Genomic DNA, 26,349 nt, shown 5'->3' with positions numbered 1-26,349 from the left:
CACCCAGTAGACTCTGGCTGGCTTCCTGCTCCTCAAAGCGGGGTTCCATCCGCTGAGCTCACATTCCCCCCCACCCCAAATCCTCCCACACTTCCTAAGGATCTCAAGATTTTTCAAACCACTTACAGGTAAGCATGGCAATGTTTTCTTGTCTTGGTTCCCCATTGTTACCATTCCTACAGTCTGAGATTCCCTCCTAATCAAGTGCTTGAATAGGGGATCTCATCAATTAGAGGGTCATACGAAAGTCTGACAATTAAGTTCACGAAATTGCTGCCATGATGTTGCTAACCTTTTTTGATAGCAGAGAGATTATTCATGATGAATTTGTACCAGCTGGACAAACAGCTAACTAAGCTTATTATTTGAAAGTACTAAAAAGGCTGCATGAAAAAGTTAGACAACCTGAACTTTTTGCCAACAATTCATAGCTCTTGCATCACAACAATGCACCAGCTCACACGGCACTGTCTGTGAGGGAGTTTTTAGCCAGTAAACAAATAACTGTATTGGAACTCCCTCCCTACTCACCTGATCTGGCCCCCAATGACTTCTTTCTTTACCTGAAGATAAAGGAAATATTGAAAGGAAGACATTTTGATGACATTCAGGACATCAAGGGTAATATGATGACAGCTCTGATGGCCATTCCAGAAAAAAAGTTCCAAAATTGCTTTGAAGGGTGGACTAGGCACTGGCATTGGTGCATAGCTTCCCAAGGGGAGTACTTCGAAGGTGACCATAGCAATATTCAGCAATGAAGTATATAGCACTTTTTCTAGGATGAGTTCACGAACTTAATTGTCAGACATCACCCATGCCAAAGACAGAAACTGTTGCTTTCTTGCGACGTTCCAGGCCCGGCCCTGCCTTCCCACAGCTGAGTCCACTGTGCAGAGCAAAGGGGGACATGCATTACCTGGAATGCCACAGTCATTACCGGTGACTCTGAGCCATGTGCCCACCCAACGGCAAGCTCCAGAAGCAGGAGCTGGGAAGCCAGTGGGGCTCAGTGCTGAGGTATATGCCATGATCCCATGAGAGACAGTTTGTTCCAGATCAACCTGACCACCCTCAGCTTGAGCCAGGGCCTCTGCACTGTGTGAAACCACATGGACCCTTCCAAGAGCTAAAGAGGCTCTGCAGCTGGAATGGAAGGAGTCACGTGGACATATCCTTCTATGTTGCTGATCTGTCTCTTTGCTCTCCTGGGAAAAGAGTCCCGCCTTTGTATGTTCTCTCCTGGTGGTGGGCGTTTGGGGTTGGTGGCCCTGGACTGAGAATGTGTCACTAGCCAGGGCTAGGGGCCGAGGCCCAGAAAGGGAAGGATTCCCCTGCCAGGTCCCTCCATGGGGCCCTGCACTGCTTGGGAAGCTGGTTGGGGACAGTGGGAGACCTTCAGCCCACAGGAAATTTCCCTGCTTACAGATCTGGAGTTTCTCTTCAGCAGGTTTCCTAAGTGCCCCTCCAGCCTGAGTGCTCTGTGAGGAAATGTGCTGTGTAAACAAGATGGCTGCTTCCTGCCTGGAACTCCTCGGAGTAGAGGTCCTTGTGACAGGAGCCTCTCCAGGGTGAAGAGGGAGCCTGGTAGCCTGTATTCATATAAATGGTGCTGTCCACCTCTCCACTCTGACCCGGCGGCAGAGATCCGTAGGCTCTGTTTGTATGGGTGAGTTTAGCCCCAGCCCCTGGGTATTCCCCAGTGCATGAGTTGCAGACAGGGAGAACCAACCCAGCAGTCACAGGCTTAACTAAGGGCCAGATTGGGAAGGAGGGGGCCTCCCCACCCACCACTGAGAGTTGTTCCATAGACTCATAACTATGGGTGCAGGCAAATGGGCTTGCAAATATCCTCATGCTTTGCTGGGCTCCTTGGCCAGGTCCATTCCCACAGGAACTCAGCAGGGCCTGCCAGGGGAAGGGAACAGCTAACCAATGAGAAGGGAACATCCCAGCAGGGGCAGGGGTCTCCCCATCATTGACCACCTTGGAGTGGCCAGGCTATGGACCCTGGTTATCTTCATTCACCCTCAGGAACATGATTGCTTAGAGCCTGAAAAGAGGGTGGCTGAGAGTATGAGGGACAGATGGAATGAGTGAGTGACCACATCCCTCATCCCAACAGCCTGGGGAACGGGTCAGGATTGTCTCCAGGGCACAGAAGTTACAGCTGCAGTTAAGACTGGTGAAGTGAGTACCCCGCGGTCACACAGACAGAGACTCCGCTAGAAAGGTCCTCTGACTCTCCAGAGCTCTTTCCTCCGTACTCTTCACTTGCCTCAAGCCAGAGCGCGGAGGCGTGAGAACACGTTAGACGCCAGGTGATGCCAGAAGTTTCCCAGGATAGTTTGGGTCTTTCTAGAGTTCCCGTCTGTGCCGTCACTGGCCTTCAGGCCCTGCTGTGTGCCTGAATCTTGACAAAGCACAGCAAACGGAAGGGAAGACTTTTGCAAAGGCTTCAGTTGGGCTGACAGCCCTTCCTTTCTGCAGGAGGAGCAGCTGGAGTAAGAGCCATGTTGCTGCGCTCTCTGGCCCTCACCCTCATCCTGCTGCTGGTCTCTGGCATGGAGTGCGATGTGAAGGAAGTTTGTGTTGGAAGCGCAGGCATCCCTGGTACTCCGGGATCCCACGGCCTGCCAGGCAGAGATGGGAGAGATGGTGTCAAAGGAGACCCTGGACTTCCAGGTACTGGCTGGGAGACCCTACCCTCAGCTGAGGGACAGTGACCTGTTTTCAGAAGACCCATGTGTTCAGGGCTCTGGTCTGGGCCCAAGGGTCAGCTGGATGGTGGGACAGGGCAGGAGTTTCCCGGGGCCTTAGACTAGAGCAGCATTGGAGGGTCACTCCTCAAAGTGCCCATGAAGTGATAGGTGAGTCAACCCAGCTGGCAATACAAGTCCAGTCACATGAGTCTAATCCAGTTGTGAGTGATAGATACCATACATCCATGTCCCCTTCTCTCTGCAGGCCCCATGGGCCCCCCTGGAGGAATGCCAGGTCTCCCTGGGCGTGATGGGCTGATTGGAGCCCCTGGAATCCCTGGTGAACGTGGAGATAAAGGAGAACCTGGCGAGAGGGGCCCTCCAGGTGAGCAGGGTACAGCAGGTGGACAGTGGCAACACAGGCACTGTTACATGAGGGATGACGGGGACCAGATAAATCCGTGGAGGCCACAAGGGGTGTATTGCTCCAACCTAAGTAGAATATGAGGTTGAGCAGAAATCAGAAAGGTCTGGGTAGTAAGCCACATTGCAGGGACTGAATGTGTTAAAGGTGCTCCATGTATCACAGCGGCTATGGGGAGACACAGGGTGTCAGAGGTAGGAAACAAAGCAACATGGGGAGACAGGGCAGGCCCTTCCAAGGGCTGAAGCGCTGGAAGCATTCAGAAATGTGTATGGGCTTATGTGGACCAAGGATCCAGGCAGATGTTTGATTGGGAGCCCCACATGCAGTAGTGATCAAGGTCCCTCAGGAGAGTGCAGAGAGAATTACACTTGGCCTTGGGCGAGGGTGGGAGAGGGGGCCCTGCCCAGAAACCAGTAAACCCCACAGAAATGGGCAGACAGAGCCAGCAAAACATATGGCAGGAGAGGAAAGTAGGGAAGGGCTCAGCAAGTGCTAGGCTCTGTGAAAGGACAAGGGTGGGAGGATATAGAAACACACTCCGTTATCATGGACCCTTACCACGTGGGGCGTGGGCAGTGGGTATGGGCAAGTAGAGGGCAGAGTGTCAGGCTTGAGGCTCGCATCACACCTGCGTGGCAGGAAGTGGGAGTCTCTGTTGGCTTGCCCCGTCTCCTGCGTGGGGTTCTCTCTACAGGGCTTTCAGCTCATCTAGATGAGGAGCTCCAAAGCACACTCCATGACTTCAGACGTCAAATCTTGCAGTCACTGGGAGGTAAGGGAACCTCTTAGGGCATTATAGGATAGGAGATCACCCATATGTTCTCCTCATCCTTAGCACCAGGCTCCAGGACCTAGAGACTTGACAAGCAGGTCTTGGGGTAACGAATAAGTGCTTCACTTTTCTGATGACACTGATGGCCAAGAGACGACAGAGGAGACGCAGACTAGCATTCTATGTCATGGGAAAGCAAGTTCTCTGCCTGTCTTGCTTTCTTTAGAATCCCAGGAAATGGCAGAGTCTGGCACATACCAAGACAGTTAATAGGCAGTTGTTAAATGGGTGAATGAATGAATAGAATTTAAAAGGTAACACTGGAAGAGGGAGGGAAGACACACAGAGAGGCAGAGATGAAGAGATTGGAGAGAGCATAAAGGCTCAGAGCCCAAGTGAGGTAAAGGGACTTAGAGAATAAACGTGTGCCTGGCTCTCACCCTTTTCTTCAGGGCGCTCTAGGTTTGCAGAAGGGTGGAAGAGAACAAACATTTGTGAACACTTATTGTATAGCAGGGCCTGTGCTAGATTGTCACTTTCTCATAATATAGTTTCATTCAATCTCTCACCAACACTATGTGTGGTATTATACCTATTTTATTTACAGGTGAGTGAACATAGGTCCAGAAATTATAGGTATTCACTCATTGGCACTCAGCTGGGAAGTGGCAGGGGAAGCATTGCATGGAGGTCTGCTGGCTCCAGAATCTTTGCTCCTTTCTCAGCATCCACTGTTCTCAGATGGTTGTCCGTACCTCTTTCTTGTCCTGGTGCCAAGCCTGAAGTGGGGCCCAAGCATGTTTCCCTATGTCCACCTGCACTGGGACAGTGTGTCACAGATGATTGTTTAGAGGCTGGGATGTCCCGGGAAAGGCCAGGCTCTCCTTCAGGGCCTTGCTCTACAGCAGACGAGTGCTTCCTTACTAGGAGCGGGCCTCAGGTGGTTGAGCAGGGGCTGTTTTCCAGAGTCCTCAGTTCCCAGACAAGGGTGTTTTTCCCTACTGCCCTGAGCTGTACGCTGAGCCAAGTCAACCTCAGGCACCCTCTGTGATTTCAGTGCAAACCTTCTGCTGAGGCAGAAAGTCTGGGAAGAGGCTGTGACCAGCGGGGAAAGGCATCATGAAAGGATGCCTTTCACCTGCCAAAGAGGTCAGTGGCCTGACCCGCATTCCCCTTCTCTCAGTTCTCAGTTTGCAGGGCTCCATGCTGGTAGTGGGAGAGAAGGTCTTCTCCACCAATGGTCAGTCGGTCAACTTTGATGCCATTAGAGAGTCATGTGCCAGAGCAGGAGGCCGCATTGCTGTCCCGAAGAGTCCAGAGGAGAATGAGGCCATTGCAAGCATCGTGAAGAAGCACAACACTTATGCCTACCTGGGCCTGGCCGAGGGCCCCACCGCAGGAGACTTCTACTACCTGGATGGGGCCCCTGTGAATTACACCAACTGGTACAAAGGGGAGCCCAAGGGTCGGGGCAAAGAGAAGTGTGTGGAGATGTACACAGATGGGCAGTGGAATGACAGGAACTGCCTGCAGTACCGATTGGCCATCTGTGAGTTTTGAACAGGCACCAAGGCCACAGGGTAGATATGGTCCTGCCTTGCCTTTCAGCCTCCCCATAAATGCGTATCCCCCCAATCTATGAAATACTACCATTGCTTTCAACCAAATTTATTTCTGGCTGTTCCAATTGGAGGCATTCTTAGCCACTCCACTCCCAAAGGGGCCCTGACTCCTTTGCATGATGTCTAATTCGTCTGACACGCCTCCTGGAGCCGCTTCTCAGCACTGTACTCTAGGCAGCCACTTCTAACTTTGCCCTTTGCCAAGACATGAAGACTTTCTTCTTCCTCTTATTGTCCAGTTCCTTCATTTATAGCTGGCAACAGTGGGGTTCTGAGATTGAAGGTCCCTCCATGATCACACACAGGGTGCCGGTTTTCAGGACCCCTCTCCTTTTTCCTTGCAGCCCACTGCCTCCCCAGTCTCATCAAGACATAGCAGTTCTGGCCAAGCATAATGAAAGAAGCAGGCCAACTTCTGGGAAATTCCAGATGTATGAAGCTAAGGGAGTATTTGCGATTATCTGGCAACCCTGGTCAGTCTCCCCCATGAAGTCAGAGGGCAGCTGGTGCCCCAACCTGGTAGAAACCAACCCAACCACAATGACTGGCATGCATTATTCACTTCCTTGAGCCTGGGGCAGCCAAATAACTCCCTGACCTAAAAGCAACTAGCTTATTCCTCTGGGGATGATCTCACCCACCCACCCCAGAAATAACTCAAGTAACTTCCTGCTGGTGGACGTATATCCCCATACTACTCCAGATCTCAGTGATGTGTTCACACCACTCTTCACACCACTGACTATTTATTGAGCACATACTATGTACCAGGCACCTTGACAAGCACTTCTAATACATCTTATAAAATACGATTATATCTTTACACAATGCCAAGGAACCAGCATTACTTTCCCTGGTTTTCATATGAAAACATTGAAACTTAGAGGAGTTCAATGTTTGAGTTTTATTACATGAAGAAGTGGCAGAGACTGGATTCAAACCCCTCTGAACCTCAACCTGAAGCTTATACTCATACCCACCCTACCATCTAGCTGAACAGAAATGATTTAAGGGTAATAAATCATGAATGTGTTAACATCAGTTTCCATTGCTCTGATTCCAAGAAACATCACACTTCTGTAATTGTACGCGTGTACTGAATCCTACCTCGGAGCGCTCACTTACCTAAGAAAAGGAAACTTCAATCTCAGATTATGCTTCCTTTTTTCATCAAGGGACTGCCTGCCCTTCACCCTCAGATTGTATAGGCAAATGGGGAGCTACAGACAACATCTGGAAGAACATATGGAAGAACATCCGTGTTGATGGCTGACATTAATATACTCCTGCTCCAAGTCCACGTGGTCCATTTATGGGTGGTGATGTCATGCCTTCCATTCCCCACTCAGCCATGTGGATGTTTTCCATAATCAGGGCTTTGTTGAAGGCCTCTGTGAGCCATCTCAGTCTCAGGTCTGCATGGAATGGGACCGTGCCCCCATACCCCAGGGCTGTGTGGAAATTAGATCATGTTCCTACTTGCACGAGGAGGCAACCACATATTTGTCCCACCTGCAGAAAAGTCCCCACTTCTCTCAATTTCACATCTTTGAATGCTCTTCCTCAATGCACATAATTATTTTGTTGGACAAGAAGAGACTGTGAGTTAAACCCCATAAATCCAGATGGGAATGAGCAGAAATACTCATTCTTTCATGAATGGCAATTTTTAATCTGGTCCCTTGCCACATGTGTTTGGGGTCCAGCACAGAAATTATTCATCCTTCCTCAAAACTCAAAACAGCAAGAAGGAGAAGTATCTTTTCCCTGTTTTGTAGATGAACAGTCTAAGCCTCCAAAAATGGATGTTTTCTCATTTCTTGATAGGTTTATTTTTACTTACTTTATAGTTTTATTTGCTATTATTACTATATTATTTTATCACATTTAAATTAATTATAGCTGATTTATAAGAAAACTATTGATTATTTTTCATTGAGCTCATATCCAGCCATCTTTTTGGAATCTCATTTATGGCCTAATATTTCTAATATAATTGATCCTCTTATGTTTTATAAATATATGATTATATTTACAAATGACAGAAATTGTTGAACACACTCAATAATTCATGTCTTTTGGGGGCTCTGAACGTATAATGGGACGACTTCTAATAATTTGCCATTGAAAACGTTGCTTGTTGTAGGTTTCTGATAGATACCTTTTTTTTTTTTTTTTTTTTTTTGAAGGGGAACAGGACTTTTTTGGGGAACAGTGTGTACTTCCAGGACTTTTTTTCCAAGTCAAGTTGTTGTCCTTTCAGTCTTAGTTGTGGAGGGTGCAGCTCAGCTCCAGGTCCAGTTGCTAGTTGAAGGGGGTGCAGTCCACCATCCCTTGCGGGACTCGAGGAATTGAACTGGCAACCTTGTAATTGAAAGCCCACTGGCCCATGTGGGAATCGAACCGGCAGCCTTCGGATTTAGGAGCACAGAGCTCCAACCTCCTGAGCCACCAGGCCGGCCCCTCTGATAGATACCTTTTATCAAGCTAAAGAAGTTCCCTTTTTCCTAGTCTGCTGAGATTCATTTTAATCATAAATCTGTAATGAAATTTATCTGGTGATTTTTTTTTTAAATTTCCTTAGTCTGTTTACCCCAAAATGGTGTCAAATGTGGATTGAGTCATTTACCATTCCTGGGTGCTGTCATCTGGAGCCCACAGGAGAGAACAAGAGGCTTTAAGTGCCTTACCTTTTAAGGTTGGAGAAATGCTGCAGAGACCCCACCACGGAACCTGCAAGGAGGGGACTGTTCAGCATGAGTGGTTTAATAATTTCTACGCCTTTGGTCAGTATAAGGAGGATGGAAGAGGAGAAAGGAGACTGAAGCGCTTGGGTAGAAATGATCCCTTCCTCTCCTCTCTCTGTGGGGTGGGAGAGGAGGCTGGTCTATTCTCCTCGTAAACTTTGCAGGTAGGGATACCCCAGTTACTTTGCCTTTCCCATTAAGTCCCCCAATGCAGGAATAGGGGGACTGTCTCTGTTCTATAATTGCTGAGGTACCTAACCAGCAGAGGGCCTGATCTTGCTAAGGCATGGGGTCATGGAGAAAGGGGAGAATGCGACTGGGAGCAGGAATGTTTTGAGGGCAATGTGGATCTCCAACACTTGCATGGAGTTTCCCAAGGTCTGTATAAATGTCATTGTCATGGAAGCTAGCTGGGATTTAAACCCTACTCATGAGCAGGTTGCTCCCTGGAACACAGGGACTCAAAGAACGAGAGACTAAGAACTGAAATGTCCACTGACATGATGTTGAGGGTAAGGAATGTGCAGCTGAAGGCTTTTACAGAGTCCCTTGTGTGAAGAACCAGCTTCTGAGAGGGACTGTCAATTGTAATCAGTCATACAAAGGGCCCCAACAACCTGTCAAGGTGGGCTGAGAAGCAGCATTGTCCTCACTGACGTGGGGTTCCTCCTGTGAGCAGGTACGGTCCACCCTTGACGTCATCATTATTTCTACCCCCTACATATGCAAATAAGTAAGAGAGAAGGCCACTGCCCACCCTGCGCTTCAAGAAGACACCACTCTATGGCCAAGGTGGTGATGAATCAGAGATGAAGCTGAGATCCTCGTGACAAACAAAGGACAATAATTATTCATTTGGGCTCTGTTTTTATTCAACCTTAGAAAATTTGCATTGCAGTGGTCTTGGAAGAAAATATATGAACAACTTTAAGACCATGTTTAGTTTTGAGAACAGGGTGAGTTTCAAGATTGCGTATGTCTTCATTCAGACTTTTAAACTTTTATATATTAAATTAGTTAATTACATGAGTTTGTTTGCTGTTTGTTTTTTTTCATGTTGAAGATCTTTGCATTCCCAGGATATACCCTTCTTGGTCTAATGGCTGATACTCTCATCACACTTACTGTGCAGCAGGCACTATACTTGTATTAACTCATGTCATCCTCATTAACCCTATTATGTAGATGCTATAATTATCCCCAACCTACAAATAAGAATATTGATGCAGGGGCTGGCCTGGTGGCTCAGGAGGTTAGAGCTCCATGCTCCTAACTCCGAAGGCTGCCAGTTCGATTCCCACATGGGCCAGTGGGCTCTCAACCACAAGGTTGCCGGTTCAACTCCTCAAGTCCCGCAAGGGATGGTGGGCAGCGCCCCCTGCAACTAAGATTGAACACGGCACCTTGAGCTGAGCTGCCGCTAAGCTCCCAGATGGCTCAGTTGGTTGGAGCGCATCCTCTCAACCACAAGGTTGCTGGTTCGACTCCCACAAGGGATGGTGGGCTGTGCCCCCTGCAACTAGAAAACGGCAACTGGACCTGGAGCTGAGCTGCGCCCTCCACAACTAAGACTGAAAGGACAACAACATGAAGCTGAGCTGCACCCTTCACAACTAAGATTGAAAGAACAACTTGACTTGGAAAAAAGTCCTGGAAGTACACACTGTTCCCCAATAAAGTCCTGTTCCCCTTCCCCAATAAAATCTTAAAAAAAAAAAAAAAAAAAAAGAATATCGATGCAAACAGAATTAGAGTATTGGTCAAAGTTCAAGCAGCCATTCCATTGTAGAACTGTGCTGTGAATACAGGAAGTCAGATTCCAGAGACTGTGTTATTGACCATTATGCATGGCTGGACTTTAATAGCTATTTGTTACTTCAGGCTTTCAGGTGGGTAAATGTTAGGACCACGTCATAAACTTATTCTGATATTAGTGGTTGCCAGGAACATATCCTTCCCATGATTGAAAAAAGACAAGAAGAGGCCAGATTAAACCTGCTAGTACGTTTAAAGTGGCCACTCCCCGCATGTCTCTTCACTGCCACACGGCCAAGCCAAATATAAAAGGAGTTGGGGTGTTTACTCCACATACTCTAGTGCAAAAGTCTGCAAAGTATCATGGCAAAGGTCCTGGATGTAAAATTCTATGATAAGGAGAAGTTAAAATGAGGAAACTAATTCAAACTATCATGGTTGTATTTGCCAAATTTATTATTTTTGACAAAGAACCAGTTTTTTAAATTATTATTAGCTCTATAGTTATTTCCTTACTCATTTCATTATGTAATTTTTATTTTATTTATATATTATTATTTCATTTCCTTGTTTGTTTATTTATTTCTTCCTTATTTTTACTACCTTTTGAAAATATCAATTTATCTGTTTTCTAGTGCCAACAGTATTGAAAGTCTGTTTTTGAGGCTTCTCATATCAGTCAACTTCCCCTCCGCTTATTTCCTCCTGGGTTTAGTAATTTTACAAGGTGAACTTTGATTGATCTCCATCTGAGCAAATCCTGAGATGCCTGGGAAAAGAATAAGGTCCTCCATTGCTTTTACGTCCCCACAGTGTACTACGTTGCAATGAGCTGGGACACTTCAAAAACAATTTTGTATCGTGGCATAAACAGCAAAACGTATCAGTAATAATCATAGAAAATCATAATAATAGAATACATTCAGACGCCAGATCTATGAGAAGACAGAGTTGCAGACATGCCTGCTCAAGGGAGGGTCTTTTCCCCGCCAGAGTCCAGGCTTTCTTACAGGCACTTTGCTCACCGTGCACAACTCTTCCTCCTCCTGCCTTATCCTCTCCCTCCATCCCAGCCATTCTTCCTCTAAATCTGAGCATATGTAGGGTCCTGGTTTTATGTACATAACTCACTTTCAGATGTCCACCTTTCTGGGAACTCTGCCCATTTGCTGTGTGGGTTGAATTCCCTTGTCCTCTGAGCCTATGGGCCCTTGAAAGTTGCGTTGATGGCATCAGGAAAGAGAGCCTGAGAGGTATCTTCTTTACAAGGGGCCCCTCATGGTGCCTGGCAAGCCCTTTCTCAACAGGAACCTGGGAGGGCTGCTGAGTAGGACATGGGAACTTGAATACACAGGACTGATGACCTTTGAGAAGTCAAAACACCAATCACACAGCAAAGTGAAGGACAAGTGGCCTGGTATTCACTCCCCACCAGGGAAAAAGCAAACCTCTTGAGTTGCTGGATGAGACCAAGTGTTTCAAAGAGTGAGTGTAAGTTATGAGGAGGACAGGATTCAAAAGCCACGTCAGGGACTTGAAAAAGGTCACTTGATCAAGCTCTGACGGTAAGAACTGGACAGCCCTGGAAACCCAGGCTTGGAGGAGCCACAGACTGCTCTGGTATCTGTGCAGCTCATGGTCTCTGCTTCTCTCTGCACTCTTTCAGTGGGTCCTTCCCCTGTGCCCAGCCCTGGGTTGCACCCTGGAAACAAGGTGGTGAGTCAAACACAGCTCCTGCCCTGGAAAAGTAAAAACACTGAGCAAGTGGGCCCAGATGTTCGCTCTAGCTGGAGACAAATCAAGAAGGCTGCTTAGAGGACATGATGCTGGAGGAGTCGTTTGTTCCATTAATGTCTATTGAGCTTTGACTCTGTTCCCAGCCACTCTTCTAGGTGGGGATACAATAAGTGGGGAACAAGACCTCTGTTCTGATGAAGTTCTGTTCTAAAGGAGTAGATTGGTCAATAAGTATGCAATCAAATAAAGAAGACATTGTTACATAGAGATCTATTATAGGCAGAGAATTCAGACAGAGAAATCCCATTTCATGATAGAGTGGATGCTAAAAATTAAATGGTTAGAGGAAGCCCTTTTGCCAGAGATAACATTCAAGCTGAAAAGTGAATGACAACAAACAACGATGCAGAGACAGAGGGGCATGTCTTAGCTGGTGCAAATGACCACATTCAGCCTTGAATGTAAGATATCTACAGATACTTCTCCTGGTGCCTAGCTAGCCCTGTGACATACCCAAAGAAGACAGTTGAGAAAAGTTCTGAATGAGAAGGAGGAATGAGATGACTTCGGGTTGTCAGTGTTGTGTTGAGTCAACTACACAATAATAGAGGGGTGAACTAGTCAGAACAATGGATACAGAAGTGGGTCCTATGCATAGATCTATGTGGGAGTGTGTGTGACCTGTGTTTTCTGGTAGAATGTCTATACATTTCTCTTCTAGAAATAAATATCTGCAGAGAGCTAGCCTGAGAATCTGTGATTCTGGAGGATCAATTGCCTGTCGCTAGAGATGGACGCATGGGTGGAGGCAGTAGAAGGAGGAGCCTAGGGCATTAAAGTTGAGAGCTGCCCAGTGCTATGCTGGAGCGCCCACCAGCAGCCATGGAGAACTGCCTAGCATACAGCAGTTCTAAAGATGGTGGGTTGTTTATTAACCTGGGGTTAAAGGCCAGTCCAGCACTGCCCCTGGTCCCCAGGCTAACTGGGCCTGACATTGCTGAGGAATCTGCCAGAGGCCTGGGCTGGAGGACAGCTTCCCTGCTACAGCTTCTGTGCTCTCAGAAGGCCCTAGTAAGTCATTTCTAGGGCAGACATGGGTTCCTGAGCCAAGAGTCTGGTTACCTGGCTTGATCCTGGTGAGGTCCAGGCAAGGGCTTTGGTGGGCTTGTCAGGCCCACTCAGGGCCTCTGTGTCTCTTTGATCTGAGACATTTGCATCCTTCCTCGACCCACTTGACCATCTGCAAATTGAAGGGTGGTCTTTTTAGCCACAGAGAAGAATAGCAGTGGGGTGTGTATGCCAGCAACAAGTTCAAGCTTGACCTTGGACTCAAGTGTAATCAGGGAAGGGGAAAGGAAGAAGGAGATAGAAAGAGGAAGAGTGGAGAAGAAAGTGATCCAGAAGGTTCCCCTCCAACTTGCTACTTCCCACTGAGTCCTGGAGAATGGGAGTGATTAAGGGAGCTGACAGGCCAGGGCAGATGAGCAGTTATGCAACAAAGGCCAACGACATTGGGAGTAGTGGCCAGAGAAGAGCACAGGAAGAGGCCCATGGGGGCTGGGCTGCTAGGGCTTCCTGGAAGAGGGGCCAGCTTGAGCAAAGGCTGGAGAGGAATCTGACAGCTGGTTGGGGGCACAGAGCTGGGGAAGCCTCTAGGCAGCATGCAGAGAATCCTGTCAGAGAAGAAGCATGAGCTGAAATCCTGCCAGGCCCAGATGGAACAGACTTTTAGGAGCTTGGGTTCTGGCTGGCAGAAATGGCCTCTCAGTGGAAAATCGCAAACTAAGGGAAGGAGGCAAATTTAAGTGTCATGTGGCCAGGATCGATGACCAAAGACGGTCCCATTTGAGGGTCAGAGCCCTGTCTCAGGGCACTCTGGGTCATGAGCCCCCCAGCAAGTGCCTGTCACAAAGTAGAGACTTTATACAAAATGGTTGACAGGCTCTCGGGGAAACAGCTGTGGCTCTGATGGTGGTTGGAGCCCCAGAGTATGAAACAGGGATTTTTATGTCAAACAAGTGAATGGATGTCATAAACTAGGCCCCACCAACAAATGGGCCTTGTGGGACCTGAGTTCACTTCCTAGAGTTTGAGTCTAGCTCTAGGGCCCAGAGGAAGGGAAAGAAGGGGGAAACTGAGGCTCATTTGGCCTTCAAGAAATGGAGATGAGAAAGAGAGGATGAAAGCTCACATTGGCAATGAGCTTGTCTTTGTTCCAGGCCCCCAGGAACAGGCCTAGTTTGTCATTTCCAGATCCTGTGGGCTGTCAATGCATAGGGTCTGCCTAGCCTCCACAGGGACACTGGAGGCCCCAGGAGAATGGGCCCCTATTACAGTCCTCCTGTATCTACCTTTGTTTCAGCACTGATCTAACTCTAATACGTCTTACTTGTCTGTCTCCCTAGTAGCCTGGGGGTAGCTCAGAGCCAAGGTCTGTGAATTCCCCCCTGTGTCCACTGTCCTGAGCACAGGGTACAACACACTAGAGGTGGTAGAAATGTTGACTAAACAAGATGAGATGGAATTATTTTCCTTGACTTTCTTCACGCTAAGGTAAGGACCATGTTCCGGTTTTCACTGCTTCCTGTCCTTCTATGTGTGGTGACAGTGTCCTGCTTAGAAACGAAAACCTGTGACGATGCTCAGAAGACCTGTTCTGTGATTACCTGCGGCATCCCTGTCACCAATGGCACCCCAGGCAGAGATGGGAGAGATGGACCCAAGGGAGAAAAGGGAGAACCAGGTACAGGACAGGCTGGTCTGCCTTCTTGGATCTTTTTACCCCCAAGAGGAGACTGTTCCCTGTAAGAGATCTAGCACAGAGCCATGAGCAGGCTAACCTTTCCTTATGATGGGTGGTGAATCTCAGACTAATTTTTGTATGCGTAAATGTCATTCTCTGCAAAACAAAGATGCTTCTGTGGTTCTTCAGGATCCCACATTTCCACACAGGAATTGGTGATGTGTGGTTGTCCACAGAGAGGGAGCTGGCCCTTGGGACAGGCTGTCCCTTGGGATACAGGAAGATCTTTCTTCTCTGGGTCACCCATAGTTCACTGGTGGTTTCTGGGGTCAATGTGAATCGCATATTGAGCTTTTGGAGGAAGAGAACAAATGATAGCCACTGGGTCACATTTCTTCCGTCTTTCAACAGGACAAGGGCTCAGAGGTATGCAGGGCCCTCCAGGGAAATTGGGGCCTCCAGGAAATGAAGGTCCTCGTGGGTTGCAAGGACCAAAAGGCCAAAAAGGAGATCGCGGAGACAGTTCAGGTAAGGCCCTCCCCCCAGCGTGGTGTGGGCTGAGGGGACCCAGGGCCCTGAGCACTCTAGGGCCAGGTAAAACGCGACCCTTCTCCTGCTGCCCCACTGCCAGACGCTCACCTCCGCCTCCTGCCCCAGCACACTTGTTCCTCTCAGTCTTACCTGGGGCCTGACAGGACTCCCACGGGTGCCTGAGTGCAGACTTCCCACCCTGCCGGGGCACCCCCTCCACAGGCCTCTGCAGGAGATGGGCCCCTTCTTCTACTGGAACAGTCCAATATGAGGTCCCAGGCTGCAGGCAGGAAATGGAATGGGTCCTCCCGGGTGTCGGGTTTATGTGTATTGTCACAAGAGTGGCATGAAAACGGTCTGCCTCATAGAACCTCTGGATAACGGTGACCATCATAGCAATTTATTCAGGGTGAAATGAAGTAATTCAGTAACAACAAAAGAAAAATGGTGACTTCATATTAATATGTGTCCACTGGCCCAACAAAATAATGGAAACATTAAAGAGGTCGTCTAGAATAAGAAATGAAAGAGAATGATGAAGGAAATTTTTCAAGAAGGGAAAAATGACTCGAGCCCCTTCTCATAAATAATTATAATATTTCAATATTTAAGCAGTATGTGAAGAAAAGGATCCAGAACTATAGTTTACAAGTCATGATTAGTATTATTACTATTGTTATTATTATTAGTTTCAGAGTTTTAACTCACAAGACTTATGAAGTATATCTGGGAAAGGAGAAATAAGGTTGTATTTTTTTCTTTTTGCTTTTTTTTTTTGTTTTCTTATTTTTCTGGCATACGTATACTTTTTAGTAAGCTATATTTTTTTCAAGATACCATGTCTCCAGTTTGGGGTCTTCTTCTCAATAAATGTCTTTCTCCCTATTGCTTTGTAGTAGCTGAGACTAAGCTGGCGAACTTAGAGAGAGAAATAAGGAGTTTGAAGTCAGAACTGGACCACACCAAAAAGTGTAAGCCTTCTTTCTGCCCCATGTACCCCTGGCTCTCACTCTTTTCTTCAGGGCACTCTAGGTTTCAGGAGGGTGGAAGAGAACAAACATTTGTGAACACTTATTGTATAGCAGGGCCTGTGCTAGATTGGCACTTTCTCATAATATAGTTTCATTCAATCTCTCACCAACACTATGTGTGGTATTATACCTATTTTATTTACAGGTGAGTGAACATAGGTCCAGAAATTATAGGTATTCACTCATTGGCACACAGCTGGGAAGTGGCAGGGGAAGCATTGCATGGAGGTCTGCTGGCTCCAGAACCTTTGCTCCTTTCTCAGCATCCACTGTTCTCAGATGGTTGTCCGTACCTCTTTCTTGTCCTGGTGCCAAGCCTGAAGTGGGGCCCAAGCATGTTTCCCTATGTCCACCTGCACTGGGACAGTGTGTCACAGATGATTGTTTAGAAGCTGGGATGTCCCGGGAAAGGCCAGGCTCTCCTTCAGGGCCTTGCTCTACAGCAGACGAGTGCTTCCTTACTAGGAGCGGGCCTCAGGCGATTGAGCAGGGGCTGTTTTCCAGAGTCCTCAGTTCCCAGACAAGGGTGTTTTTCCCTACTGCCCTGAGCTGTGCTCTGAGCCAAGTCAACCTCATCCACCATTTGTGATTTCAGTGCAAACCTTCTCCTTGGGTAGAAAGTCTGGGAAGAAGCTGTATGTGACCAATGGTGAAAAGATGCCTTTTTCCAAAGTGAAGGCTCTGTGTACTGAGCTCCAGGCCACCGTGGCCACCCCCAAGAATGCCGAAGAGAACAAAGCCATCCAAGACGTGGCCAAGGACAATGCTTTCCTGGGCATTACAGATGAGGTGACTGAAGGCACCTTTGTGTATGTGACAGGAGGGAGACTGGCCTACAGTAACTGGAAGAAGGATGAGCCTAATGACTATGGCTCACAGGAGGATTGCGTGGTCCTTTTAAAGGAAGGGCTCTGGAACGACGTCTCCTGCTCTTCCTCCTACCTGGCCGTCTGCGAATTCCCAGCCTGAAGAAGTGAGCTCCTCAGCCTGTTCCTTGACTCCCTGCTGAGTTCTCTGCTACTCTTAAAGAGAAGTCAATGATGGTTTCCCTGTGCCCGGTGTTGTCTCATTCCTTCGTGGGAATCAGAGAAAAATGAAGGGGATGTATTTGATTGTGGGATGAAGAAGTGAGAAGAGGCTGATGGTGGGGCATAAGGGTTCCCGGTCCAGTTCATCTCAAAGGACATGCTCTGTCTTGCATAAGAGCGTAGCACGGGGTCACAGTCAACCATGGAAAGGGCCAAGTCAAGCCCTTTCCTTTTTCGGTAAGGACACTGCAGCCCACCAGAGGGACCAGTGGGGGGCCATTTCTGTGTCAGAGTTGACAGCAGGTCTCAGCCTCCAAAAGATTCAATTCCTTTTTGTTCAAGCATTGCCACTACATGATGCCAAACTCTCCTGCCCTCAATTCCTTCCCATGGCTAGCCCAGCCCTGTCTATGACATGGATGTTGTGTTTAGTTGTTCATAAGCCTCACCAGAAAACCTTTCACCAACTGACTGTAACACCTGGCAATACCTAATGTTGATGTTAGAACATCCAAACCAGTAGGGAATTTTTATAAAAATTTATTCAAGCCAAACTAAGGATACACCTGAGAGCAAGATCTCAACAGACAGAGAAAGCGCTTCTCAGAAAGACAGTTGCAGCTTCTTTCATGCATTTGGAATTCAGGAAATGTAGGGAAGATTACATAAAGGTGGAAAAAAGCAAGGGGAGGGGATGGATTACAGGATAGTTAACAAGATAATGTGCTCTCTTAGTGTGGTTTCTCTCAAGGGGTCTGAAAAGAGGCATTTCAAAGATATGTCAACTAAATGCCCAGAAACAATGGACAGGGCTTGCTTAAGGCAAAGATAAACTTTTTACTAAAGAAGTTATATGCCTGGAGCACGACTACCCACCATGACGTGCCCAGTTAGGAATTGATGGTCAGATCACCCTGTGAAGTTACTTTCTGTAGAACTCTTTCTTTGTCCACACAACACAGGTAACAATGATTAACCCTGGGAATCCCCTCACCCTGCCCAAGTGGCGGCGGCCTCCTGAGAGCCACTGAGGTGATCTTGAGACAAAGGGCAGCTTTTCCTTCCCTCACGCTGTTAGCAGACTGATTTGATTCTGTGGCACATGCCAGCACCACTGGGGAAAGCAAATGGTCAGGCAGGCTCCTGACCTCCCTCTCTGGAGGACACCAGTGAACTCAGTCCCTCCATGTTCCGTATCCCCTTCCTTTTGTGACATCCTTATCCCATCATAGGTCAACGGTTCCCTTACTGGTAGAGGCAAGAGGAAAAACTCCCCAAAGGTGAGTTTCACACCCTGTGGGGCAAATTACGCGGCGTCATCCAGTTGGCAAATCACACCTCCCTCTGAACAGAGTTCAGATGCTGTGTTGGCCCACAGTCTTGCCCACAACTGGGCATGATTTTTAGCCATCTCAGTGTCGGGGGAGCTGAGATTCTATAGGGCCCTTGCAGCAAACTGGGAGAAGAGAGTGAATGCCAGCTCCAACTCTATGCCATTCACAAAATGAGATTGGAAAATATCTCATGAATGGACCAAGGGCCACTTTAACTTAATGAAGTATTTTTGTGAAAATTAATTTTTTGTTGTATTTTTCTTTGTATCTGAACTACCAGAGCGAGCAGTTCATACTTAGTGCTTGATGAGTATTTGCTGACTGGGTACACCAAAAGAATTCCCAAGTGGATGAGTGGGTTGTATACTGAGAAATGAATGTAGGGGAGAGCGCTCTCCTAGGTGAGCTCCTTCTGCTGGGCTGTCAGGGCAGGGCTGACGTTGGGCTGGGACACGCTAAAGGCATTGGGGCTGGTAGGGTGAGGGTGACAGGACCTTTGTCCTCGGTCTCCTGAACACCTAGACTGTCACATCACTGACCTGTCAATCCCACGTGGCTCTTATTTAAGCACTGCCCTTGGGGGCAATGCAAAGAGTATTTTTGTCATGTAGAGCAGGACAATTCATTATTTTCAATTCAAATCCAGACTGCTTGCCAAAGGAACAGGAAACTGCTTAAAATTTAGAGGCACATATGAAACCATAAGTTATGGCAAGTAGAAAAAGGAAAGACCAGAAACTTCAGAAGAAAAGAAGATACACATGACATGACTCAAAACAAAACAATTACTGTAACCAAGCACGAAAGTCACGCCTGAATTTTCTCACAGCCAAGTCAACCATGAGAAAATGAACAGGTAACCATTATACAACTTTCTATTTTACGTAAGAGGGACAGAGATCATGGTCTACCCTGAGAGGTATGTCTCCTTTGTTTATGTTGTGCACAAAGGACAGTATCTTTAGCTGTAAAACTGAAGAAGACAAAGTCATGTGCCTTACCTGGATTGTTTCCCAGTATGTAAGTATTGCCCCTCATCAGGAAAACATAATAAAAATCTACAGGACAGGCTCAAATTCTTCCATTCCCCTCTCCAGCTTCTCCTTTGCTTGTTCTTCCCCAGATCTCACACCTGGTCGTCTGTGGGGGCGGAGCCCCAGAGAGTAGTTTCCAGGCTCTCGGCCTCACATAGACAGGTGCTGGCTCAGGTAGTAAATGGCCAACTGTGATTGCATGGCCATCAGCTGTGGCTAGTTGGCCGTCAGCTGTAACCAGTGAGCCATTGGCCACAATATAACTGCTATGGCTACGCAAGAGAAAGAGAAGAAGGATGGGGCTAGCAAGGAGATGGCGGCTGGGCTGGCAAGCGTGGATGGCGGTTTGCGGACAGTGTGGATCCAGCCTCCAGTGAGAGTATAGTGCCGCCAGAGAGAATAAAGTGGTATGACTCCCCTACCTATGGCTCCGTGGGTGTTCCTTTTGGCCTCACCATATCCTGCGTTCTTGTATGGGGAGCGGGAGCAGAGACCCTACAGGCCTCCCTGCACGACAAATGGCGCAGCGAGCAGGGTCTCCGACACATGGCGTGGTCGGCAGGATATGGTGCCCCAAAGCTCTCCAAAGGACGGTGGAGCAGTTTGTGTGTATGAACACTCAGTCTGAGGAAGACCAGGAGGAGCAGCTGCCGGAGAGCTGGACCCCGTGGAGGGGTGGGAGGACGTGGGCGGTTCTCCCACCAGCACAGGAAAAGCCATGCAGCTGCTGGAGAGATGGAGCCCGTGGAGAGGTGGAAAGATGTGGACGGTTCCCCAACCAGCACAGGCCGGAGAAAGCGAAGGTCGTTGCAGCCCTGTGGGCCGGGAAGTTCCTGCTCAGGCAGCCCGGATGCAGGACTTATAGTCCCAGGAGGTAACGCTTGCTGAGTCCTCCGTGGGAGATGAGGGTGAGGTCAAGGTCGTCCCTCACCCCCAGGACAGCCCTGGTGAATGACTATGGACTATGGGGAATTGCCTTCCATCCCTAATTTAATGGACCGCTTGACTGTTTGTTTAGGAACTGTTGTTAGTGGAACTGGGGGATATTTGCTTTTGTTTCTTGACTGGCCGCCATTGGGAATATGTAAGCACCTTGATTGTGAGTCGCTGTTGTTCCAGCAGGCACAGAGAGAGTGGCAGTGCGCTGAGAGGTCTGGCTGAGCCCTGAAGATACCCTGGCTGTGCCCAGGAAGTCGGGCTGTTCCCAGAGAGAGTAGTAGAGCCCTGAAGGTACCCTGGCTGTGCCCAGGAAGTCGGGCTGTTCCCAGAGAGAGTAGTAGAGCCCTGAAGGTACCCTGGCTGTGCCCAGGAAGTCGGGCTGTTCCCAGAGAGAGTAGTAGAGCCCTGAAGGTACCCTGGCTGTGCCCAGGAAGTCGGGCTGTTCCCAGAGAGAGTGGCAGTGCCCTGAGAGCCCTGGCTGTGTCCAGGAAGTGTGGCTGTGCCCACAGAGAGTGGCAGTGCCCTGAAAGCCCTGGCTGTGTCCAGGAAGTGTGGCTGTTCCCAGAGAAAGTGGCAGTGCCCTGAGAAATCCTAGCTGTGCCCGGGGAAACTAGTGGTACCCTAAGAAGTCCAGGAAGTCTGGCTGTGCCCAGGAGTACTGGTGGTGCCCTGAGAAACCCTGGCTGTGTCCGGGAAGACAGGTGGTACCCTAAGAAGTCCAGGAAGTCTGGCAGTGCCCAGGAGTACTGGTGGTGCCCTGAGAAACCCTGGCTGTGTCCGGGAAGACAGGTGGTACCCTAAGAAGTCCAGGAAGTCTGGCAGTGCCCAGGAGTACTGGTGGTGCCCTGAGAAACCCTGGCTGTGTCCGGGAAGACAGGTGGTACCCTAAGAAGTCCAGGAAGTCTGGCAGTGCCCAGGAGTACTGGTGGTGCCCTGAGAAACCCTGGCTGTGTCCGGGAAGACAGGTGGTACCCTAAGAAGTCCAGGAAGTCTGGCAGTGCCCAGGAGTACTGGTGGTGCCCTGAGAAACCCTGGCTGTGTCCGGGAAGACAGGTGGTACCCTAAGAAGTCCAGGAAGTCTGGCTGTGCCCAGAAGCACTGGTGGTGCCCTGAGAAACCCTGGCTGTGCCCAGAGAGCCTGGCTGTGTCCAGGATATTGCATTCACCCCCAGGCTCCTCGCACAGGTCCCCTCGCGGAAGACGCTTGTCGCGTAGATTGTGAGGCGAGAGCCTGTAGGGGTGGAGTGTGGGGGCGGAGCCCCAGAGAGTAGTTTCCAGGCTCTCGGCCTCACATAGACAGGTGCTGGCTCAGGTAGTAAATGGCCAACTGTGATTGCATGGCCATCAGCTGTGGCTAGTTGGCCGTCAGCTGTAACCAGTGAGCCATTGGCCACAATATAACTGCTGTGGCTACGCAAGAGAAAGAGAAGAAGGATGGGGCTAGCAAGGAGATGGCGGCTGGGCTGGCAAGCGTGGATGGCGGTTTGCGGACAGTGTGGATCCAGCCTCCAGTGAGAGTATAGTGCCGCCAGAGAGAATAAAGTGGTATGACTCCCCTACCTATGGCTCCGTGGGTGTTCCTTTTTGGCCTCACCATATCCTGCGTTCTTGTATGGGGAGCGGGAGCAGAGACCCTACAGGCCTCCCTGCACGACAAATGGCGCAGCGAGCAGGGTCTCCCGCACGACATCGTCTTTTCAGAGCTCTTCTAGATGTCCCCACTTGACACCATTCTTCCCTCAATCTAGAATTGAGGCCACCCCCTCCCTACATTCACCTCCCGATTGCGATCAGCAAGCAGTGGGGCGTACGCAAGTGAGCTTAAGAGAAGGAGGCGTTAATCTAAAGATACAGGATTCTCGTGAGAGACAAGAAGATAGAAAGATAGAAACTGCAGTTCATCCATGCTTTCCAAGACCTGAAACAAGAGGCAAATTATAGATTCAAGGTCACTCTCAGGATAGTCTCTCACTCTCTCAAGAACTGAGGGCAGGCAGTTTCCTTCCATCAAGGGACATACGATGATTGCCGTCTCTTGCACAGGGGACCTTATGAAGCTAGGGGCTCCAAGGACAGACCTTTGGGACCTCAGGCAGCACATTCCCCTCAGGACTTCAGGAATGGGGATGACTCTGAGTGACCCCTTGAGCCATATCATTTCCCAGGATGTCTTTTGGAACAGAAACTGGCAGACATGTCTGAGCTGCAATCTTCCTTTGCTGCCTCCTGTGAAGAGTAAGAACCTGAAGATCATACCTCAGAGCACTGCTGGAAAAGGCAGCTGGTGTTTAGACCTCTGTGGAGCCCAGGCTCTGACTCCAGGGTTCTGCCCAGGGGAGAACAAGGCCCAGGTCTGTGTGTGCCATGTTAGGGCTGACAGAGAGGCAGTTTGGTGGGTGGGAGATTCAGGATTTGGAAGCGTCTCCCTGACTAATACACTGAGTGGCATGCTGGCTCCCTGGGCCTCCATCTCCCTAGCTGTAAATTGGCCTGTCAAGTCTTCCCCCTTCTAAAGCTGGATGAATCAATGGTCACACACAGATTCAGACCTGTAGGGCCCATTTCAGGAGCAAAAGCTGCAGGATCTCAGAACTGTTTTCAGTTTTTGTTACCAGTTTTTGTTTCCAGTTTTGTCAGTTTTGTCCAAGGTAATTGTGGCCTGAACACTTATCACCTATTTTCCAAGTCCATAGAAAGCCAGTCTGAGTAAGTTAGAATGGCAAATACACCTTGCTCTCGAGGTGGGAATTTTTTATCTAAATTGTGTCTGTAAGTCAACAGTCTCCTGTGGGAGTATAGACACAGCCAATGTGATTTGCTTCCTCTGCCAGAGTGAACACAGGTACCAAAGCTCACAACATTCAAAGCCAGGCTCCAGCCTGGGTTCTGGATCCTGGAATTGCAGGGCCCTGTTCCTACGGAATAATCTTTCTTTGGAGTCCTGCAGCTCTGCTAGTAGCACTTTTAGCCATGCCCACTCCAGAATATGGGGGCTTCGGGTACCAGCTGAAGCCCTGGTATTCATATCCCTCATCCTCCTTCCTACCAGGACCAGCCTGCCGCCCTTCTCTGTGGCTGCCAGAGATCAACCCGCACCGGGGACACAGTCAGACCCTGAACTACGCGTATGTGCGTAACAGAGAGCCTCTGACCTGGAAGGTTGTTTGCTCACAATTGTGTAACTGATCTGTGCTTTGGAACCTGCCAGGAATCAGGGATTTTTTGATTTTTCATTAACCAGGAAGTGATCAAATGTCATCATGGGGCCTGGGCTGGAGATGTCAGGAAATAGACTTTGTAATGTTGTCCTAGTAACCCTGGGTGGTTGAAGGAGTGCTGGGAAGAGAGGAGGAGGAGCTCAGGGCAGGGGTCCATCTGGGAAGACATGCTTCCAACCCTGGTGGCAACCTGTGTATGGAGGAGACAGCATCTCCAACCATGGACCAGTGGTTTGTCCAGGTCAACACACATGTCACGCTCAATAGAAGCTGGGTGCAAGTAGCCATTTATTAGCTAAATAAACGCCTTGGGTTAAGCTAGCCACTGCCAACCCAAGGTCTAACCTGTCGTGTCCTGCCAAGCAGAGTGTTTGTGCCACCTTGTGTGGCTCTTCAGAGTAGTGACCAGCAGAATTGCCTGGAAGGTTGGACAAAATCATAGGATCTTGATTCCACACTGGACCCAGTGCATCAAAATGTCAGAAATCTGTCATCTTTGGGAGGCTCCTAGGTGATCGAATGTTGGGCCAGTTTTGGAAACCACTGCTCCAAAAACTAGTCACCATAGCTGCTTTCTGCCTGCTTCTCACTTCTGCAGAGAGGCCCTGGAGCCAGAAAGCCACAGCTTCTCCAACCTTGTAGGCCCTTCATGAGGTTAAGGCGGTCCTGCTTAACTCTGTAGTATCAGACCCCAAATAATCTCCTCAGCTGATCAGTGCCCCTGCTAGTAAAAAGCAACTGCTAACCCAAATTCTTCCCTCTGCATTTCCAGGGTCTTACTGTCTCCCATGACTTCAGGCTGGGGGTCTGGGCCTGGTACAGCTCTGGGGAGTGTCAGAGGAGATGAGGCACTGGGCAGGGGAGACCCTGAGTGGGGAGTTGTGTGTACATGGATTTGAGGGTCTCTGTACATGTGTGAGTGTGTGAGTGTCTATAGACCCAGTGCTTGAAATTCCCAGCATCCTGTTGCTAGGGAGCTCAGCCCCTACCTTTCCCCAGCCTGTGTCCAGGCCTCTCTCTGCACATCCCTCACTGAGCAGCATTGGATTCGGGTGGTTCCAAGGGCTCTGGTATGTGGGTGCTTGGTCATGGACAAAAGGGTCCACAGGTGGCCCTGAGCTGTGTGCTGAGACCCCTAGGGCTCAACAGAGATTGAGTGATAGATAATATGATACCCTCCCATGCCAGGTCTTGGCTCATATGTCACCATTTTCCTTCCTTCTAAAGTCCTTACCTGGCCACTGAATCTTAGGTTGCCCCAACCCCAGTCACCTGTTTTATTTTCTTATTAACAGTTATAGTCATCGGAAATCATCTTGTCCATTCACTTGTTTAAGTTATGTCAGTGTGGCAAAGTCCTTAAGAGGACTCCAGAGCCAGACTGGCTCCTCCACTTTGCAGCTGTGTGGCCCTAAGCAATTCACACACACTGCCTGTGCTTTAGTCCCCTTCTTGGTAAAATTGGGCCACTCACAGTGCCCACCTCACAGGACTGATACAAGTAAGGCACTTGGGACAGCGCCGGCCTGCGGTAAGTGCCATGCAGGCATTCGCTCTCGCTGTCGTTGTGATTAGGATGACAAGACCATGCCATTCACCTCTGCAGTCCCCAGAAAAGGACTGGGAATCACTTCACATTGAATAACTGGTGACTGAATAAATGAATGAATGAATGAATGAATGAATGAATGAATGAATGACAGTCCCCTCCAAAATGTGTGACCTGACTCCATTCTCTGGAGCTTGGCTCAGCTCCAAGCTGGATTCAAGAGAGAAGCTAGACATATTTTGGAGTATGGCTCTAGGTACAGCCTCTTTTCTCCGGTAATTGGGTTTAGTTGAGCAGCAGGAGCCGTGGCCTCATGCTGCCGTCTGCTGGCTGTCTCTGAGGAAAGGCAAACTCAGACTCACAGTCACCGCCAGGGTGGCGGTGGTGTCCCATGAGCCCCTTGTCTGCAACTTCAGCTGTTCCTGCTTTCCTCCTCTCCCCTTCTGCTCTGGTTGTACACTCACTTGGAATGCCTTTCATAAATGTCCCTACCCTGTAAGGCCAGATCCAGACTCACGCTCCAACCGGGTGATCAGACAGCCCTCACTGTCCAGCAAGCCCTGGTACTAGCAGAGTTGTCTGCTCCTTATCTGTGTGTCTGTCTCATTTCCAAACCCTCACTCTGAGCTCTTCAGGGCAAGACCCACGTGCCACCTCCCCACACACACTTTGTCTGCCCCCCTCAGATCTGTGTCCAGGACAATTTCAGAACCCCTACAAGGACAGGATTGGGCCTGTGGAAGCCGGTGTGTGGGCATCTCCTTGGGCTCCCCTCTATGCACTTTCGGGGTCTCTCTCTGAAGTCCAATCAGAATCAAGCCCCAGCCCCCTCCATCCCCCCGACACTCTGTCCCTCAGCAGGGAGAGATTCTGGACTTTTCTCTGAATCAGGTTTTTTGGGGAACATTACTGTTTACTTTTGATCTTTGTGGTGACCCTACATTCTCTCAAAAGTTCAGGCTGAGGGCCTGCTCGAGAGACTGCCTTGGAACCTATGAAGGCACCAGGAGAGGGCCCAGCCCACAGAAGGATGGGGGACCCCTTCCAGTCTCAAATGGAGATGACATTGTTGTCCCACCAGCTGTCAAACTGTTATAACTCTGCCCTTGGGCTTCCTGTAAGCTCAGCTGATGGAAGCACCAGGAGTCTTGCAGAGGTCCCAGAAGGTACCTTCACTTGG

General features: G+C 49.0%; 2 protein-coding genes across 6 annotated transcripts; both read left to right on the top strand.

Moving 5' to 3' along the window:
* Nucleotides 1–1,533: 1,533 nt before the first annotated feature.
* Nucleotides 1,534–6,559, top strand: LOC109456948 (pulmonary surfactant-associated protein A). Of its 5 annotated transcripts, none has more exons than XM_019749508.2 (6): nt 1,585–1,669; nt 2,126–2,190; nt 2,491–2,685; nt 2,968–3,087; nt 3,824–3,901; nt 5,085–6,559. In XM_019749508.2, the coding sequence occupies exons 3-6, from the start codon at nt 2,514–2,516 to the stop codon at nt 5,459–5,461; spliced, it is 747 nt and encodes a 248-aa protein (XP_019605067.1). In that variant the 5' UTR covers nt 1,585–1,669; nt 2,126–2,190; nt 2,491–2,513; the 3' UTR covers nt 5,462–6,559. The 5 variants fall into 5 exon arrangements, with proteins under 5 accessions (XP_019605066.1, XP_074195789.1, XP_074195790.1 ...); XM_074339687.1 differs by having other exon boundaries at nt 1,634–1,669; nt 2,126–2,321; XM_019749507.2 differs by lacking the exon at nt 2,126–2,190 and having other exon boundaries at nt 1,534–1,669.
* Nucleotides 6,560–12,629: 6,070 nt separating this feature from the next.
* On the top strand, nt 12,630–17,121 carry LOC141572949 (mannose-binding protein A-like). The gene is made up of 5 exons (XM_074339686.1): nt 12,630–12,833; nt 14,316–14,505; nt 14,917–15,033; nt 15,933–16,007; nt 16,663–17,121. Exons 1-5 carry the CDS (start codon nt 12,645–12,647, stop codon nt 17,034–17,036), a joined length of 945 nt encoding a protein of 314 aa, XP_074195787.1. The 5' UTR covers nt 12,630–12,644; the 3' UTR covers nt 17,037–17,121.
* Nucleotides 17,122–26,349: the final 9,228 nt, after the last annotated feature.

The sequence above is a fragment of the Rhinolophus sinicus genome, linkage group LG07 (genome assembly GCF_036562045.2).
Source record: "Rhinolophus sinicus isolate RSC01 linkage group LG07, ASM3656204v1, whole genome shotgun sequence".
Classification (NCBI taxonomy): Eukaryota; Metazoa; Chordata; class Mammalia; order Chiroptera; family Rhinolophidae; genus Rhinolophus; species Rhinolophus sinicus.
The sequence above is the reverse complement of the archived record's forward strand: the minus strand, read 5'-3'. Positions and strand labels throughout refer to the sequence as shown.

Bases quoted from the DNA above. Each gene is read 5' to 3' on its own strand.
- LOC141572949 (XM_074339686.1), top strand. From the start codon at position 12,645: ATGGAGAACTGCCTAGCATACAGCAGTTCTAAAGATGGTGGGTTGTTT. The intron at 14,506-14,916 runs GTACAGGACAGG...GTCTTTCAACAG, and splicing joins GGGAGAAAAGGGAGAACCAG to GACAAGGGCTCAGAGGTATG. The intron at 16,008-16,662 runs GTAAGCCTTCTT...TTGTGATTTCAG, and splicing joins ACTGGACCACACCAAAAAGT to TGCAAACCTTCTCCTTGGGT.
- LOC109456948 (XM_019749507.2), top strand. The intron at 3,088-3,823 runs GTGAGCAGGGTA...TTCTCTCTACAG, and splicing joins TGGCGAGAGGGGCCCTCCAG to GGCTTTCAGCTCATCTAGAT. The intron at 3,902-5,084 runs GTAAGGGAACCT...CCCTTCTCTCAG, and splicing joins AATCTTGCAGTCACTGGGAG to TTCTCAGTTTGCAGGGCTCC.